The following is an 18874-nucleotide window of genomic DNA, read 5'->3' as shown; positions in this document are numbered from 1 at the left end:
AGCAGGTACCTTTAGGGCTGAGCTTTCCCAGGGCTGGCTGTGCCTGGGGCTGGGGGGATCCTTCTGGGAAGTCTGATTAAACACAGAGCGAGACACTCTCCTCGTTATCAGCATCCAGAGGAGCACCTTGAACAGCTGTCGCTCTGAAGCAGGTGGGAGTAAGAAGATGAAACTTGGTAGGAGAAAAGGTGCCTTCCTGTGTCCCAGAGACAATCCAGTTTGGTTTGGCTGAGTTGGGAAGACTTGTGCATGCGTGTCTACTTAGCGTCTCTCCAAGTGAGAGCAGGCTGCCTGGTTGTGTGTGCGGAGCTGGTCTCGGATTATGGTAGAATGGAGACAGTGCCTTTCTCTCTGGAAACCAGTGCGACTCAGCCTTGTGGCAGAATCATTCCTATGTTTATCAGGCTGTTTTCTGTTTTGCTCATGAGCACAGCAGAAGGAGTTGTGCCATCAGAGCAGTGAGGCTGTGCCTCCTCCCTAGCTGCTAGCAGTTATGTCAATCTGATTTCAACCTGTGAGAAAGCAGGAGAGATGAAAACCCTCTGGCCTCTTGAGTGCTGCTCCTGACCTCTCTAAAAGGAGAAAGGACCAAGGAACTCCTTTGAAGCAGTCTCTCAGTAGTGCTTTCACTGTTGCTGTAAACAGCAGGAGATGGTCTTCCTCCCCCACTTGGTGTGGAAGTGTAGCTGTATCTGCTAAATGCTTAGTGAAATCATCTTAAAGTCTTTTCCCTTTTCTTCAGACATTCCAGCTGCAGCTTCTGTCTCCCAGCAGCAGCATCATCCCAGCATTTAACACGGGGACCATCACACAAGTCATCAAAGTTCTGAACCCACAGAAGGTGAGCAGTCCACTAGTAGAAGGAATTCCTGAACCTGATTCTCATGGCGGTTTGGGAGACTGCAGGGTTAGTGCTGCTTGTTCTTTAGCAGAGTTTTGGGGCTTGTTCCTGGGGAATGATCGCTGGTGGTGTGACAGTGTAGTTATGGTTGCAGTATTGATGTAGCCATGTTTTCAGGATATTAGTTTCAGGAACTGTTCTAATTAGTTTTTGAACCCAGTTATACTTTTGGCCTTCACAACATAGCTGGCAACAAGTTCCGTAAGTTGACTGTGCCTTGTGTGAAGAAGTACCTCCTTATGTTTGTTTGAAACCTACTGCCTATTAATTTAATGGGATGACCCCCCGATTGTTGTGTTTATGAGAAGGAGTAAGTAACACTTCCTTATTCACTTTCTCCACACCAGTTATGATTTTAGTGATCTCTATCATATCCCCCTTCAGTCATTATATTTATTTATTTATTTAATTTAAGATGAACAGTCCAGTCTTTTATTCTCTCCTCATATGGAAGCTGTTCCATACCCCTAATAATTTTTGTTGCCCCTCTCTGCACCTTTTCTAATTTGAATTTCTTTTTTGAGATGAGATGGCCAAAACTGCACTCAATATTCAAAGTGTATTCAAGGTATGGGCACATCATGGATTTATATAGTGGCATTATGAGATTTTCTGTCTTATCAGTCCCTTTCCTCATGGTCCCTGACATTTTGTTAGCTTCTTTGATTGCCACTGCACATTGAGCGGATGTTTTCAGAGTAATCCACGATGATTCCAAGATCTTTCTTGAGTGGTAACAGCTAATTTAGATCCCATCATTTTGATGTATGGTTGGGATTAGTTTTTCCAATGTGCATTACTTTGGTTCTATCAACGTTGAATTTCATCTGCCATTTTGCCGCCCAGTCACCCAGTTTAGTGAGATCCCTTGTAATTCCTCACAGTCAGCTTTTGACCTTACTGCACTGCACTCCTGTTGGCCCCATGGAGCCAGTTCAGCCTTTGGCAAAAGGTCCTGGGGTCTCTTCTGTTTTACGCATCACCTGCAGAATGTTAAACAAGTTCTGAGTGCAGAATCTTTATTGAGGTGGCTTACAAAGGAAATGGATATTGGGTCTGTACGCTGGCTCTCTGTGATGCATAAAGGCAACCTGAAAGGATGTGCCTTTTTAACCTTAGGAATGCCAAGCCTGGTCTTTCCTGCTGGAGCATTTCCTAGCGTCTCACATGTATATTGAGAACTTACTTGATCCTTAATCTTGAGCAAAGGCAGGCTTTCACTGGAGTGTTCGTAGTGCTTGGAGTTTAATGTGTGTTATAAAGAATGAAATTAAGCAGTTTTAAACATTTTGACTAAAAATCCCTTCCTCTCAACTGCTGTGACCTTGTCTCCTGGGATGTCATAATTCCCTCAGTTTTACAGTCATCACAGAGGCTTCCAGGGTTGAAAAGACCTGAATTTCTAATGTGGAAAACAAAAGATACTTTCTTTAAAAAGTTGAGGCCAACTATGTTCATCATAAAGCAACAGAAACAGGGTCAAGAGCAATATTTTCCATTTGCAGGATACCTTTAATGCTTGCCTTTCTCCCAGATTGGCAAGGGTTAATTAACACTTGTCCTGCAATCAGTGTGTGTCAAGAGTTCGTATTACAGAGTTAAAACAGGCTTATGCCCAAATAAATGTTAGTCTCTAAGGTGCCACAAGGATTCCTGGTTGTTTTTACTGATACAGTCTAACACAATTACCCCTCTGAAACCTGTTATGGAATTGATGCACAAGGTGGAAAGATTTTCAGATCCCAGGTGCCATTTGCAAAGCTCTCAGTTAAGTGTATCTCTTTACTTGTAAATGATGCCGATCTGATTATTCCCAACAGTAAGTAGGTTCCAGGTTAGTTCTGCGGCATAGCAGGGAGCCCATCTGACATGGAATCGGAGTACGTGACTCCATGGTGCTAGCGTTAGAGTCCCTCTTTTGGAAGAGCCTATAATCATTTTATATACACTTGGACTGAGGCTGAGATGGAAATAGGAGCCAGGTTTGTTGAAAGTCTCTGGGTAAAGATGAAAGGGTAAAAACCAGGGGTGATGTCATTGTAAGGTCTATTACAGACTACCTAGCCAGGAAGAAGAGGTGGACGAGGCTTTGTTTAAACTACTAACAAACTCATCCAAAGCACAGCACTTGGTGCTAAAGGAGGGCATCATAGAACTGTAAGGGACCTCGAGAGGTCATCTAGTCCAGTCCCCTGCACTCAAGGCAGGACTAAGTATCTAGATCATCCCTGACAGGTGTTTGTCCAACCTGCTCCTAAAAATCCCCAATGACAGAGATTCTGCAACCTCCCTGGGCAATTTATTCCAGTGCTTAACCACTCTGACAGTTAGGAAGTTTTTCCTAATGTCCGACCTAAACCTGCCTTGCTGCAATTTAAGCCCATTGCTGCTTGTCCTATCCTCAGAGGTTAAGAAGAACAATTTTTCTCCATCCTCCTTGTAACAACCTTTTATATACTTGAAAACTGTTATGTTCCCTCTCAGTCTTCTCCTCTTCAGACTAAACAAACCCAATTTTTTCAATCTTCCCTCACAGGTCTTGTTTTCTAGACCTTTAATCATTTTTGTTGCTCTTCTCTGGACTTTCTCCAATTTGTCCACATCTTTTCTGAAATATGGTGCCCAGAACTGGACACAATACTCCAGTTGAGGCTTAATCAGCGTGGAATAGAGTGGAGAAATTACTTCTCACATCTTGTTTACAACACTCCTACTAATATATCCCAGAATGTTTTTGCTTTTTTTGCAACACCGTTACACTGTTGACTCATATTTAGCTTGTGATTCACTATGACCCCCAGGAAGCAACACTGTGGAAAGGGATCTGAGGGCATAGTAAATCACAAGCTAAATCTGAGTCAACAGTCCACACTGGTTAGGCCTCATCTGGAGTATTATCCCCTATTCTGGGCATCACATTTCAGGAAAGTCCAGAGAATAACAGCAAAAATGAGTAAAGGAAGAGAAGACTGAGGGGGGACATAATTTTCCAGAATATAAAAATTTTGTTTACAAGGAGGAGGAAGCAACATTCTTCTCCTTAACCTCTGAGGACAATACCAGAAGCAATGGGTTTAAATTGCAGCATGGGTGGTTTAGTTTGGACTTTTGGAAAAACTTCCTGTCAGGATGGTTAAGCACTAGAATAAATTGCCCAGGGAGGTTGTGGAATCTCTGTCACTGGAGATTTTTAAGAGCTGGTTAGATAAACAAAATGGTCTATAATGCCTAGTCTTGCCTTGAGTGCAGGGGACTATATCACCTCTCGAGGTCCCTTCCAGTCCTACAATTCTATGAATTTAAAGTTTCCTTCTAAGCTCTTGGGTTTGGGGTTTTGTGAGTTGTATCTATGTAGATGCTGAGTGCCACAGTGTATCTGTTCCAGATACCATCAAGGAACAGAAATGTGTGTGGGAGGGGATGTGTTTTCTTAAAATTTCAGTTTGTGGAGGCCACTTCTATATGCTAAGGTAAGGCTTTGTCTACATTTTAAAATGCTACAGTGGCACAGCTTCACCTGCTGTACTGCTTCAGTGTAGACACTACAATGACAGGAGGCAACAGAATTTTTCTGTTCTAGTGCTGTCTACACCATCGTTAAGTCAGCATAGCTACATATTACAGGGGTGTGGATTTTTCACACCCCTGAGAGACATAGTTATGCTGATGTAACTGTTCAGTGTATACCACCCCTGTGTGGCAAAATAGTGTTCCATGCTTTTGACCAAAAAATCTCTCTGAAACTGACCCTGCATCATTTCCATCACTGGCACTAGCCTTCATGACTGATGCATCTGCCACCTCATGCTCAGTTCTCCTCTGTAAATACAGCTTTGCAGGGAGTTGGTCCAGGACAGGGACTAATTGTTTTGGGTGTGTTGAGGAAAGGTCCGTCAGCATTGACGGTGAAAATGGCACATTCTCCAGAAGCTATTTCCAGTGGTTGCTTTCCTTATAAGCACTCAAAGCCTGGTAACTACTCTGTAGCCTGGCACGGGCCACCTTTGCTGCTGGTTAAAGTTGACCATTGGGGGCCTGTGGAATGGACTTTGAGACGGTGGAAGGCTTGGATGAAATTGCCCGTTCTTCTTTGAGTGATTGTTCACGTCCATTACACATTAGGTATGCACTCACTGTGTGCACAGACATCAGAAACTTTTTCCCTTAGCGGTTCCCGTTGAGCTGGCAGGGGAGCCCTGCCAGAGTGGCACCTCATGCTGGTGCATATATATCCCTGCTGACCTGACCCCCTTTCAGTTCCTTCTTACCGTCTGTGGCCACGTTGGAACAGCTCTTTCTCTCGCTGGAGTGTCCCTTAGCATAGTTATCAGTAGTTAGCACTTCTTAATAATAGTTAAGCTTTCTTTGTTTAGGTGTTGGAAGTTGTCTCCAGCACCAGCCCTGGGCTGCGGGGACATGCCGCAGGCCCAAGCCTTTAAGGCTTGCGCCATATGCCACAAGCCTATGCCGATTGGTGACCCCCACGACTCGTGTCTCTGTTGCCTGGGGGAATCGCATCAGACAGAAAGCTGCAAGATTTGTAAGGCTTTTAAGCCAAGCACTAAGAAAGAAAGAGACTTTTGCCTCAAGCAGCTACTCACTGAGGCCACAATGCAACCTTCGGCCTCAGGCCATCCGGCCTCGGCGCCAGTGTCCTCAGCGTGGAGTGCCCTGGCGTCAGTTTGCGATCTGGCACTGGTGTGGCACCATAAGCATGCCACACCGAGGCAACAAGAAAAACCTCTGCACCATTTGACCTCACCGGCATGGTCGAAGGGCCAGCATACAAGCCGAGGGCATAAGCATAAGAAGCCGGCAGCACGCAAGCAAACGAGCACTCAAAAGGGAAGCGCTGCCCCAGGACATGCTCTGGTGCTGAAGAGCCCATTGAGCCCTGGGCTAAGTGCCTTGAGCACTGAGGAAGGGCTGGAGGAGCTCCTAGAACAGCCCTCCACACCAGACATGTTTGAGGTGGCAAAGGACCTCATCCAGTTGTCGGCGGCAAGCCCCCTCCCTGCCAAAGAGAAGCCTCCAGCACCATCTCCTAGAGTGCCGGCAATGGTGTGCCGATCGAGGTCACAATCCCGGCATTGCTCTTGGCGTCAGTCTCGGCTGAGCTTGGCCTCTGCGGATTCCCAGTTGCTCCTGACCCAGCAGGATTCGAGGGCACCGGATCCCAGACAGCATACGGCACCAGCCCTGCCAGGGCACTGCTCCTCGGCGCCATTGCCAGGCTGGTTCCAAGGCAACACAAGATCGAAGTCCCCGGTCCTGAGTAGAAGCCAACAATCCTAGTCCCAGGAGTATCAGTACGGCTCCCAGTCGGCAAGGAGCCGTTCTTCAGCCCCCCGGCGGCACCGTTCTACGGCATCGCCTTGGCCTTCCAGGTTGGTGTCCTCGGAAACTGAGGTGGACTCAAGCCGCTCCAGCTATGCCCGCAGGGCACCGGCGAGCAGGGAGCCCCAAGCCCCGTGGCATCCCCAATGGAGCCTGCCAAGGCAGTGTCCCTTTTGGACACCATGGGCCTATCACCAACAGCAGGGGCCCTCCTCCAGAGCCTTGAGATCTGGCTATTCAGTGCATCGGTCCCGGTTCCCACACAGGCACCCCTCTCCACCCAAGGAGACCACAGTATTCAGGCCGCCAGATGCTTCTCCGGAACACAGGAGAGCGGAAGCAGCACCGAGCCCGGCGCCATCCCGGAGGCAGTAAGGCAGGCAGAACCTGGATGAGCCGCCAGCGTGCGAGCAAGGACAAGAAGGGCTGGAAGACGAGATGCAGAAGGCCCTCCCCTCTTCATCATCCCCAGATGAAGCTGTGGTGAACATCGCAGTGTCAGGGCCTCCTCCAATTGACCACAGCGCGCACCAGGAGCTGCTCCGTAGGGTTGCCCAGAACTTGTGCCTACAGGCGGAGGAAGCAGTAGAGCAGGAGGATCCTATGGTCGATATCTTAAGCCCCAAGGGCCCCTCCAGAGTTGCGCTCCCGCTCATAAAGACAATCCAGTCCAACTACAAGACGGTCTGGCAAACCCCGGCCTCTAGCGCACCAACAGCAAAAGGCATAGAGTGGAAGTACTTTGCCCCTTCCAGTGGATACAACTTACTCTTTTGTCACTCGGCCCCGTTCGCTGGCCGTCTCAGCAGTCAATGAACGGGAACGACATGGTCAGCAAGCCCTGGCTCCTAAAGCCAAGGAGGCTAAACGTCTAAACCAGGGGGCTCAAACTCAAATGACCACAAGGGCCATGTGAGGACTAGTACATAGGTTCGAGGGCTGCATTACTGACACCTCTCACACGCTGCCCTCTGCCCTGCCCCCACTCCACCCCTTCTATGAGGCCCCGCCTCTTCCCACCCCTTCCCTGAAATCCCCACCCCAACTCCGCCCCCTTCCTGCCCCCAGGGGATGCTGGAGGGGTGTGGGGTGTGGCAGGGGCTCAGGGTAAGGAGTTGGGGTGTGGGGTGAAGGAGGGATGAGAGGAGCGGCAGGGGGTTGGGGTGCAGCAGGGGAGTGAGGTGCAGGAGGGGTGCGCAGGCAGCTCAGGGAAGGGGATTGAGGTACAGGAGTGGTGCAGGGTGCAGCAGGAGGCTCAGGGCAGAGGGTCAGGGTGCAGGGTACGGCAGGGGTTCAGGATGCGGCAGGGCCTCAGGGCAGTGGTTTGGGCTGCAAGAGGGGTGTGGCAGGGGGTCAGGGTGCAACAAGGGTCTCAGGGCAGGGGGTTTGACTGCAGGAGGGGTTTGGGGGGCGGGGTCTGGCCCAGCACGCACCGGGGGCAAGGCAGGCTGCCTGCCCTGCCCCCCGCGCTGCTCCGGAAAGCAGCTGGAACGTGGGGGAGCAAGGGCACAGGGGTGTGCGTTGCTGTTGCTTCAGGCACCGCCCCCAGCAGCTCCCATTGGCCAGGAACGGAACCGTGGCCAATGGGAGCTGCTGAGGGCGGTGCCTGAAGCAACAGAAACACACAGCCCTGTGCGCCTCTCTTCCCCCCATGTTCTTTCCGCTGCACGCCGGGCCAGAGCTGGGGGATGGTGGGGGAGGCCGCGAAGAGCTCGCGGGCTGTAGAAAATAACCTCCCGCAGGCCGTGTGTTTGAGACCCCTGGTCTAGACCTATTCGGCAGGAAGGTCTGTTCGTCTGGGGGCCTCCAGTTGAGAATCGCGAACCAGCAGGCAATCCTGAAGAGACACAATTTTAATTTCTGGATGGCAGTTTCTAGATTTAAAGAGTCCTTGCCCCAGGGCTCTCAGCCTGAATTTGTGGCCCTTGTGGATGAAGGAAAGGTGGTAGCCAAGACTTCTCTGCAGGCCTCTCTCAATTCGGCGGATGCAGCAGCCAGAACAATCGCCTCAGGAGTGGTGATGAGTCTCTCAGCATGGCTGCGGGCTTCAGGCCTTCCGCCAGAGGTCCAGAATACCCTTCAGGACCTCCCCTTCGAAGAGTCTGGTCTCTTTTCGGACCAAATGGATGTCAGGCTGCATAGTCTCAAAGACTCCTGGGCAGCCCTCAAGTCGTTGGGAATGCACACCCCGGTGACGCAGAGGAAACCTTTCAAGCCCCAGCTGCCTCAGCAAAGACAATACCAGCCCCGCCCTAGGTAGGAGAGGCAGAGACAACAGGCGGAGGCAGAACAACATGCCTGGCCAGGGCCAGGGCAAACCGTAACCCGGCAACAAGCAAGGGTTTTGAAGGTGCGCTCGAGGACAGCGTACCAAGCCAGTTACTGGATCGTTCCCTATGCTTCCTGAACCGCTTGTTCTGCTTCTACTGTGTGTGGTCCCATATAACATTGGACCGTTGGGTCTTACGCATGGTACAAGTGGGATACACGCTTCAGTTCTCCTCCTTCCCACCCTCCTTCCACATCCCTCTTCAGGGACCCCCTCACGAGCAATTCCTTATACAGGAGGTACTGACGCTCCTCGAGGCGAGGGCAGTGGAAGAGGTCCCTCGGGATCTAAAGGGGAAAGGGTTTTACTCCCGGCATTTTCTTATTCCCAAAAGAAAGGGGGGTCTTCGACCCATTTTAGACCTGCGCGGACTCAACAAATTCTTCGTCAAGGTCGGCTTCTGCATGGTCTCCCTAGGCACTATTATTCCGTCCCTGGATCCGGGGGATTGGTACACTGCCCTCAACACGAAAGATGCATACTTTCACATCGCTATTCATCCCGCTCACCGGCAGTTCCTGCGTTTCACCATTACCAGTTTACGGTCCTACCTTTCAGCCTGGCGGCAGCCCCCACATATTCACAAAATGCATATCGATAGTGGCAGCCTTTCTATGAAAAAGGAGAATTCGAGTATACATGTACCTAGACGACTGGCTTCTCGCGGGTCAGTCCAAGGAGGAAGTCCGTTCCCATGTGGCGGTAGCACTGGGCGTATTCCTCAGGCTAGGCCTTCTAGTCAGCGTGCCCAAGTCCTCGTTGATACCAACTCAAAGGCTGAAGTTCATTGCGGCAGTCTTGGATTCGGTACGGGCATGAGCGAGCCTCCCAGAATCCAGATTTCTGGCCATCCAGCGTGCCATAGACTCATGCTGAGGTTCCCCACAACCACGGCCAGATGCTGCCTGCAGCTCCTAGAACACATGGCGGCGTGCACACATTGTGAAACATGCTCAACTATGGCTCAGGACTTTGCAATTGTGGCTAGTCCAGACGTATCGCCTAGGCAGAGACCCCTTAGACCTAGTAATGACAATCCCCCCAGGTGTTGGACTCCCTGCGCTGGTGGCTAAACCAGCAGGTAGTCTGCAAAGGGATCCCCTTTGCCACACCGCAACCCACGCTGATGCTGGTAACAGACGCGCCAGACCTTGGCTGGGGAGTGCACTTGGGGGACCTATGGATGCGAGGATTGTGGTCCAAGGACGAAATGTTGCTCCACGTCAATGTAAAGGAGCTCAGGGCGGTTCGCTTAGCCCACCAAATCTTTCATGCTGCTTTAGAAGGTCACAGCGTGACAGTTCTGACAGACAACACTACCACCATGTTCTACATAAACAACCAGGGCGGAGCCTGTTCCTCTCCCCTCTGCTGAGAGGCCCTTCCCCTATGGGACTTTTGTATAGCCCACTCAGTACACCTCGTAGCGTCATACCTCCCGGGGAAGCAGAACGAGCTGGCTGACCACCTCAGCAGATCGTACCGCATGCATAAATGGTTGATGAGACCGGATATCTTGCAGTCGATCTTCCAGAAGTGGGGATTTCCCCACATGGACCTCTTCACCACCAAGGACAACAGTCAATGCCCGCAGTTTTGCTCTTTGCAGACCCACAGACTGGGCTCTGTCACAGATGCCTTTGCGATCCCTTGGAGCGGGAGCCTGAAGTATGCCTTCCCAATGTTCCTGCTCATCCACAGATTTCTCCTCAAAGTTCACAGAGCCAAGGTGGTAATGATCCTCATCGTCCCAACTTGGCCCTGCCAACATTGGTTTACAAATTTGCTGGAGCTGTCAGTAACCGACCCGATTGTCCTGCCCCTGCACCAAGATGTCATCACACAGGACCGCAGGCACCTGCTCCACCCGAACCTGCAGTCTCTGCATCTCATGGCATGGAAACTCTGTGGTTGAACGTGATAGAGAGCCAGTGCTCTCTTCAGGTGCGACAAATTCTCCTCAGCAGTAGTAAACCTTCCACTAGGGCGACATAACTCGCTAAGTGGAAGAGGTTCTCCTGCTGGTGTGAACCAAAGCATATACAGCCGCTTCAGGCCTCCGTTCCAGTTATCCTGGAATACCTGCTGCACCTTAAACATCAAGGTCTTGCCCCCTCCTCAGTTAGAGTGCATCTGGCTGTCATTTCAGCGTTCCACCTGGGGGAATCAGGGCATTCTGTGTTTTCCAGCCCCATGGTAGCCCGGTTTCTCGAGGGGCTGGAGAGGGTATTTCCCTACTCACGCCCTCCGGTTCCTCCATGGAACCTTAACCTGGTCCTGACCAAGCTCATGGGATCCCCTTTCGAGCCCCTAGCCTCTTGCTTTTTCACTCACCTCTCTTGAAAGGTGGCCTTTTTGGTGGCCATTACATCTGCAAGGAGAATGTCCGAGTTGAGGGCCCTCACCTCGGAGCCCCCTTATACAGTTTTTTATAAGGACAAAGTGCAACTTGGGGAGGAATTTAGGGTGTGGCCTAAAGTAGTCTCGCAATTTCATATGGGACAGGACATCTGTTTGCCAGTGTTCTTTCCCAAACCACACATGGACCCGAGTCACCGTAGTCTGTAGACTCTGGATGTCCGTAGGGCCCTGGCGTTCTATCTGGGGCGAACTAGACCTTTCCACAAGTTGACACAGTTGTTCGTCGCCATTGTGGAGAGAACGAAAGGACTCCCTGTCTTGGCGCAGTGGATGATATCATGGGTTATGGATTGCATCCGCACGTGCTATGAGCTTGCCAAAGTGCCAGCTCGGTGATCGCGGCTCACTCGACTAGGGCTGAAGCGTCCTCAGCCGCTTTCCTGGCGCAGGTTCCACTCCAGGAGATCGGTAAAGCAGCCACCTGGTTGTCGGTGCACACACTCACAGCCCACTGCACAGTCCAACAGGCCAGAGAGGATGCGGCAGTCGGCAGGGCTGTGCTTCAATCAATTGTTCCATGACTCCTACGGTAAACTTGAGTCACCTACTGTGTAATGGATATGAACAATCACTCGAAGAAGAAAAAAGGTTACCTACCTTTTCATAACTGTTCTTCAAGATGTGGTGTTCACGTCCATTACACTTCCCACCCTCCTTCCCCTCTGTCGGAGTCTCTGGCAACAAGGAACCAAAGGGGAGTTGGGTCGGCAGGGGTATATATGCACCAGCATGAGGCGCCACTCTGGTGGGGCTCCCCTACTGGCCCGACGGGAGCTGCTAAGGGAAAAAATTTCCAACGTCTGTGCATGCAGTGCGCTCACACCTAATGTGTAATGACATGAACAACACATCTCGAAGAACAACAGTTACGAAAAGGTAGGTAACCGTTTTTTCTTCTTTGGTTTCTTTTGGTGTATAGTTAATGAGTAAGGCTATCCACTTCCCATAGAGTCCCACTTTTCTTTTAGCAAAATGGCAGGCTTATCGGAGCAACATTAAATGTCAGGAACATGTTGTTTACTGGCCAGTATCAGCCAAACAGTGCTGGTGTACTGGTGATGGCCAACCTCTTTGGGCTAAGGCTGGATATATTATTTCAAAGAGGTTAAAAGCCACATTCAATATGTTAGGCCGGATTCTTTGTCCTGTTGTGCTCCCTTGCACTGCTCAGCTCTCACAAGGCAATGGAGGCCACACATGTTCCTTGCCGCGAACTCTCGAGGGTGGAGAATCAGAGCATCAGCTCCTTGTGTGTCTGCCTTGCAGCCCCTGGCCCAGGAGGTGCTTTGGGGACAGGAATTGATTGGAGCATGCTGGGCTCTGACTGTTAATTAGATGGCATATGGTGCCTTGGGCCATAGCCAGCTGGTGCAACTTAAAACATCTTCTGCTCTGCTTTAATGTATCCCAGGGCTGGGACACAGAATTAGGGAGTGGTAACTAGTTCTTGGCTATGCTGGGGGTGGGAAGAGGTGTCCTATCTTGGGGCTCACCCCAAAGCTCAGGGACAGCCAGTTGAGCTCCTATTCTATTCTCCCTGGGGCTCCCACAGCCTAGCAGGGAAGCATCTCTTCCCTCCAATACAGTGGGCAGCCTGCAAGGGAGCTGCTGAGCATCTTCAGCAGGAAAGTGTCAGCTCTCAGCTGCTCCAAGGCCTGCAGGGTAGGTGGTGGGTCTGACTCAGACACTTCTCAGGACGTGCTCACAGGCACATTCGGTTCATAATCAAATATAAACCTTCTCCTTAACAGAGTTGCCTTTTGGAGCCACAGTTCAGAGTGTGGAGAGAGACAAATTGGGAACCACTTTTCTGCAGTGCTTGCCGAGGTTCAGGACAGGCCTGGAGAAAGAAACACAATTCCCCTTTCCCATGTAGCTGCCAAGAGCTGGGCTTTAGTAGCACTGTATCCTCTATGGCCTAGGGGGACGGGGATGTCCCCTTTCTCATGGTTCTTAAGGCTGTTTCCTCTTCAGCCCTGTCAAGTGATGTCATGCATTTGAATAAGGCTGGGGTCCTGTGGAATAAATAGTATGTGCTCATGTAATTAAAGACATTATCGTAACACATAAGGACAAGGGAGTAAGTAGAATTACAGTTGCCATGGCAGCCTTAATTCTGGCACTTCCTGACTTTTGAGTGCTTGGATGTGCAACCTGAATGTCCTTTTAGTATAACTCATTGGCAATAGTCTATAGATCTATACAGCATGTCCTCTTGGCCAAGGTATCTCAGGGCATTGCTGGTGGACTCCAAACCTTTCACCTGTGGGTCACTGAGCTGAACTCTGCCTAGCTTGGTAGGGATAAGGAGTTATTTCCATCTCGCAGACGTCTGGCCCCATAGAAGATGAGTTTTTGGTTTCAGTTCCAGCCCCAACCTCACAAATCACTAGGCTTTGCATTAGTTGGCGACAAGCTAAGAACTGCCTGGGCAATGGAGATGGAACTGCTGCCCCTCACCTGCAGTGGGTTGGCAGCCTGGCAGGGCAGTGTCTTTTTACCTATAGGGCAGCAGCGGAGCAGGCTCCCAAACAGCTTCATTCCTCAGGGCTGTCCAGCTGATGCCTTTTTCCAGTTGATGGTTGTATGGAAGTTGAATATTTAAATTTACGGAGTGTCACATAGTGCACCGTCAGGCACCTGAGACAGAGCCTGCCCTGCAGACTGTGCAATAAGCAGTGGAGGAAATGCAAGGACTTAAAGAGGGCACCTGTCCCGCAGAGCCTGCGAGCCCAAGAGCTGGCCAGCAGCTGCCAGACCTGCCTTCTGCTCTTCCATTACCTGGGGTGGGCCGGCTGCCTTGAAGTGCACAGTGTGGAGGAGAAGGATGGGAGGCAGGGCAGACTGAGCCCTGTGAGAGTACACAGGTTGGAAAACGGAGCTATGTTCTAAGGCTTCTACAGGGTTCCAGGAGAGGGACTTGAGGATTAGAAAGCTCTTGCCTGTTTTCAACCAGCATTGGCATAAGTGAGTATCTTCTACCAGTTTAATTGCCCATTGAGACACATCCTAGCAGCTGGTGTGACACAGCTGTGCCCACAGGATGGGATAATGCTAGTGATGTATCCCTACCTCCTCCCAGAGGTGACCGATCAGGTTCCATGGGGTGAGAGAGGTGGTGGGAGGGTTTGTGAGTTTGGGGTTTACTGAAGACACTGATCTTGTGTTTTTCCTCTCCTCTTATAGCAACAGCTACGTATGCGGATCAAATTGACCTATAATCACAAGGGCTCAGCAATGCAGGATCTAGCGGAAGTTAACAACTTCCCCCCTCAGTCGTGGCAGTGAGGCTCTGGCACTGTTCTTACTCACCTCACCCAATCAAAGGAACTCTGGCAAGAAGGTTGATCCCTGGCAATCCCCCAAACTGCACCAAGGGCCTGGGGAACGATGAGACCTGCTGATGAGGAGGAATCTTCCTGAAGTGATTGCTGATTTTGAAGCATATCTGTTAAGACTAACTTCCTCTCCTCCACTGATGAGGCTTGCTGCTTGTGGAGGCTGCTCTGCACTCCCCCATGCATTCATAGTCGGAAGCAACATTCCCCTTCCCCCCAAGAAACATGCAGCTCATTTGGAAGAGAGGACTGGAATTGCTTGCAAGGAAACACTTTTTTCTCTCCTTCCTCCTCCTGCCTCCATGCAGCAAGTGAGCAGCTGTCCCTTCTTTCTGCTGCCTTCTTTCCATGGGGTGGGTAAGGTGGGTTTTGAGTCATTACTAGCAGGCACTTTCATCTGGGGTTTGGGGCAAAAGCTTATCCAGAGACCATTAGGGAACCCTGCCTTTTTCTTTCTGTTTCCCCAATGTGTGAAGAGGCTGTGGGGCTGCTAGTGGCCTGTTCTGTGCATTGCTGTATGCACACAGACACTTTAGCTATACGATACCAACAGCAGGTCAGGGACAGAGCGCGGGAAAAGTGATGCTGATGAGATCTGATCCAGTTCATTTGGTGCTATATTTGAATGTGAAGCCCTGACACTTCCATTTCCTTCACTTTCCATCATTGGTTGCAGCCATGCAGACTCACAATGGCTCTTCTGTAGCTATCTCAAAAGCATCACAATGGATCAGAGACTCCAACCCACCCCATTCCCAAAATTTCAAAATTCTCTTATTGCCCAGTCCCTTGACTGTTGGCTGTGGTAGGTGGGTAGAAAGGCAACATTCCACTCTATAGATCACTTTTTGATAGGCCCCATTGCCTGCTGGGAGGCTCAGCATAGACTACACTGCAAAGTCACTTTTCCCTGTTACTCCAGACCCTTCCTCCCTTTCATTTCCTAAGCCTGTCATAGACCCCTGGATTCCATCCAAGTTCATTCTTCTGACTGGGATGTTTATATTGTATCTGTAATGCTGGCACTGAAATAAAGACCATGCAGTTTAAAGAGACCTTTCCCACTTTGTGCTTAATGATGGTGTAACAAAAGCTTGTTGCTCCTTGCTCCCCTTTCAGTGAAGTCCATGTCAATCTGATGTGGCACCCACGTTTAGCTCAAATTGAAAGTAACTAAGCAAGCTGTTCTTCGTGTGGAGGCCAGTTTCTTGAGCATATGGGTCCAAAGACCTGCGGTCTAGTGCTTTTCAGAGCTATGTCAGTGATTTCCAGAGAAGAATTATGTAGTGCTGCACTGTGCGTTTTTTAGTATGCAGTGTCAGCCAGGTAGTGGCTTCATGAACCTCTGTGGAGAGGTGAAGAATGGGAGCCAAGGTCCATAGCGAGAGACAGGGCAGCTGTGTATGGTGTTGAGCACCCTCTAGGACTCGGGAAAGGGAGGGGGGACACCTTGGATTTTCATCCCTTGAGCATATTGGCATGTTGAGTAGAGTCTTTTCTCCAACCCTGATGCTTTCTCAAAGGAAACTGGTAGCAAATCTGCTTTACTTCTCCCATAGAGCCTTCTAGATGATGACCTGTCAGTGGTCCTGAGACCTGTACCCTTCAGGTGGTCACAAAGGACTGACACCAGGTGCTGGTCTTCATTGGAAATGTTGCCATCTGTCAGTGTAACTGGTTTGGATGCAGGACCTGATGTTTGCCAACTGTTGATGGGTGGTCAGAGCAGGTTATAGCCTTGGGTTCTGTGAGATTGCATGCAAGTGTGGGACGCTGGTCATTTAGAAAAAGTAAGGAGAGCTGCTCTGCCTTTGCCTTTGAAAAGTGGTCATTAAAGATTTATGTTCAGACTGCTTTTTTAAATGGTGTTAAATAATACTGTCAAATTGGCACAAGGCTTAGCAGTGTGATTGATGGGTAGGTCCCTGCAGCAGTACTAGTTTATCTCTTACTCATGGAGGCCATCTCTTTGCCTTCCAACATTTGGAAGGGATCAGCTAAGGCCTTTTTGACTAGAATAGAAGCTCTCTAGCATTCTGCTGGAGCTGGCATTGGCGTCTGCTTGAGACTATAGGAAGAATAAGCTATACCACACAGTGTCTCCCTTGAGAACAGAACTGATCCTGGGTTGTAGCATTTACAAGAGCAATGTCTTGACCTAATCATCAAGGATGTCTGCTTCAGACAGAAGCACGAGGATACAGGCAGCCCAGTAGTATTTAACACCTATATAAGGGTCCATTCTTGGAATTGCTAAGTATTACTTCCCATTCACTTCAGCCACAAGTGAGGGTGATGACGAGCATCTCTCTGGTTCAGAAACACATTCAGATATCAGGCTAAGTCTGTGCCTTAGTTCCCATGAACTCTTCCATTCTCCTCTGAAGGCTGCACCTGCCACAAAGACACTCATTACTGTGAAGACTGCTGCACTTCAATAGTTCCTTTTTCATAGGAAGAGCAGTGATGCTGGAGCATTAGTGAGGACAGAGGTAATGCTGCAGAAGCAATGGTCACTCTGGCCTGTTGACTGCTGTACAGCTGGAAGCTGAATACCTCATTGCTTCAGCTGCCGTTACTTCCTCTCTCCTGGAGCAGCATGTGCTTTGCCAGTAGCTTTCCAAATGGAAAGCTTGTAGAGATAAATTCCTCCTGTGTGCTTGGCTCCTCTTCAGCGTCATTCCATGAAAGAGATGTTTGTATATGTATGGAGCTCTCTGCACTTGACACAAAGTGTTGGTGCAGTTGTCCTGAGTCTCCTGACTAAGTTCAGGAGAATGCATGTGGCAGGGTGAGTGGTGTGGATTGTGCACCTGTAGGACGTTCAGTTTGAGGCCATCCCTTGGCTGTGAGATAATCCTTATGAAGAGGCTAAGCATTTCCGTTGTCCTTGGAGGTCTCCGCCTTCCTCTTGCTAGGGATAATGATCCTAACACCATACCAGAGTGAGAGAGAGATTCATACCCCCCGTGCACACCTAGTGATCAATCCCTTTGTTTGCTACTTGACCCTGGGCAGATCTCTTAAACCCGTCCTGTTTCCTTGTTTGTAACTTGGGTGTAATAATACTTGCCCACCACTGTAAAGTGCTTTGAACACTATTTATGTTGACACCAATGGAATGGGACAGTTGTACACGTCTGGCTGACTGCCACATCTTATGACATCCTTCCCATTTTAATGCACGGGGACAGTGCTGAGAGCAGGATACAGACTTAGTTAACCTTTCTAACACTCTGCATAAAGAGTTTGGGTCTGGGAGAAGGGGGTGAATGTCTCTTTATTCCACCCCCCCCAGTGAATGTATTAAAATCTTTGAGCCATGAGACAGCAGAAGGAATAGGAGCTGTATCAGGCTGAAGGCAAAGGAGATGGGGAGGAGGCAAATAGAAGTCCTGAGATTTGATTTTGTGCAGCTTCTTGGGGGAATGGCACATGGAATTGATGTGAACAACTCTTTCAAGCAATAGCAGTGAATAGCTGCTACCTACACAGATCCTTGGATATTTTACCCAGAAGTTGCTGAAGCATCTGGGACAGGCATTTCATTCCTTTCCCTGGGACTGGTTCTGGAGCGGCAAGATGGCTTTTTTAGACCTCCTGGTATGCTTTCCATGTGTTCATTTTCTGCTTGGGGGCTGTGAGGGAAGGAGCCATTGGACACTTCCCTCGGTGAACCCACTTTATTCCTGTAGTCTTTTTCTTTCCTGAAGTTGTAGTTACATTTTACATGAAATCCCATCCCATCTCCTTGACTGTATTTAAAAAAAAAAAAAAAAAAAAAAAAAAAGCCCTTTCTGAGAGGGGAGCCTGATGACGTTCTAACTATTGCAGATTTTTGAGATGTGAAAAAAATTTAATTAAATGCTAAGTCTTAGAGGTGAGTGAGGAGCATAACAGATGTAAACATTTACATGAGATGCATTAGAATTCTGCTGTGTGTATTGTCTTTCAGTTGAAACAAATTATGAAGTGACTAATAATAAAGTCAATACTCAGTGATTTAAAACTGTGCCTTGTTACTTTTTTCAAGTGTAGTGGGAAAGGACTGGGTGTTTAATCACTAGTGGGCATGAGAAGGCCAGGCACCTGGAATAGCCCACTGGAAATGCCAGACCTTGCAGATTCTGCTAATGTGCTTGCCTAATGGAATGAGGACAGAATGTATTAAACCTATAAATGTTATATAAATTTCTCACTAAGAGAAGGCTGCCCAACCACAAATTCATACACAAACTTAAGAACTGTAGCCCTTCCGTGCTATAGAAATACTAATGCTGCAGAGGTGAAATAGAAATCTTGGCCAGATGGTATGGCTTGTCTTAGTCTCTCCATAATAGCAATACGTAAGGAATTACTCCAGCAATCCATTCTTGGAGTCTGTTATAGTTCAGTCTGGGCTTTGTGATATTTGGTCCTTGTTTTTTATTATTGATATCTCTAGGTGTGAAGAAGTCTCCAGTCCAATTATCATTGGAGGAAAGCAATGCGAATGCTAGCTGTGCACTCTCTGCTGACTTTATCCCTGTGATGTATGTGACTAGGCTT

The 18874-nt window shown here is 49.3% G+C and overlaps 2 protein-coding genes across 3 annotated transcripts in view; one reads left to right on the top strand and one right to left on the bottom strand.

The window, feature by feature from the left end:
* The window catches only part of AP1G1 (adaptor related protein complex 1 subunit gamma 1), a 99054-nt gene extending 80719 nt beyond the window's left edge, over positions 1 to 18335 (top strand). For both annotated transcript variants that reach the window (XM_050922907.1, XM_050922908.1), the window contains exons 22-23: positions 743 to 841; positions 14175 to 18335. In XM_050922907.1, the coding sequence (XP_050778864.1) occupies positions 743 to 841; positions 14175 to 14276 (201 nt within the window). In that variant the 3' untranslated portion in view covers positions 14277 to 18335. The remainder of the gene's footprint in view (positions 1 to 742; positions 842 to 14174) is intronic.
* Positions 1 to 18874, bottom strand: part of IST1 (IST1 factor associated with ESCRT-III) — a 578781-nt gene that overhangs the window by 168187 nt on the left and 391720 nt on the right. The gene's annotated exons all lie outside the window — the stretch shown is intronic.

The sequence above is a fragment of the Gopherus flavomarginatus genome, chromosome 14 (genome assembly GCF_025201925.1).
Source record: "Gopherus flavomarginatus isolate rGopFla2 chromosome 14, rGopFla2.mat.asm, whole genome shotgun sequence".
Classification (NCBI taxonomy): Eukaryota; Metazoa; Chordata; order Testudines; family Testudinidae; genus Gopherus; species Gopherus flavomarginatus.
The sequence above is the reverse complement of the archived record's forward strand: the minus strand, read 5'-3'. Positions and strand labels throughout refer to the sequence as shown.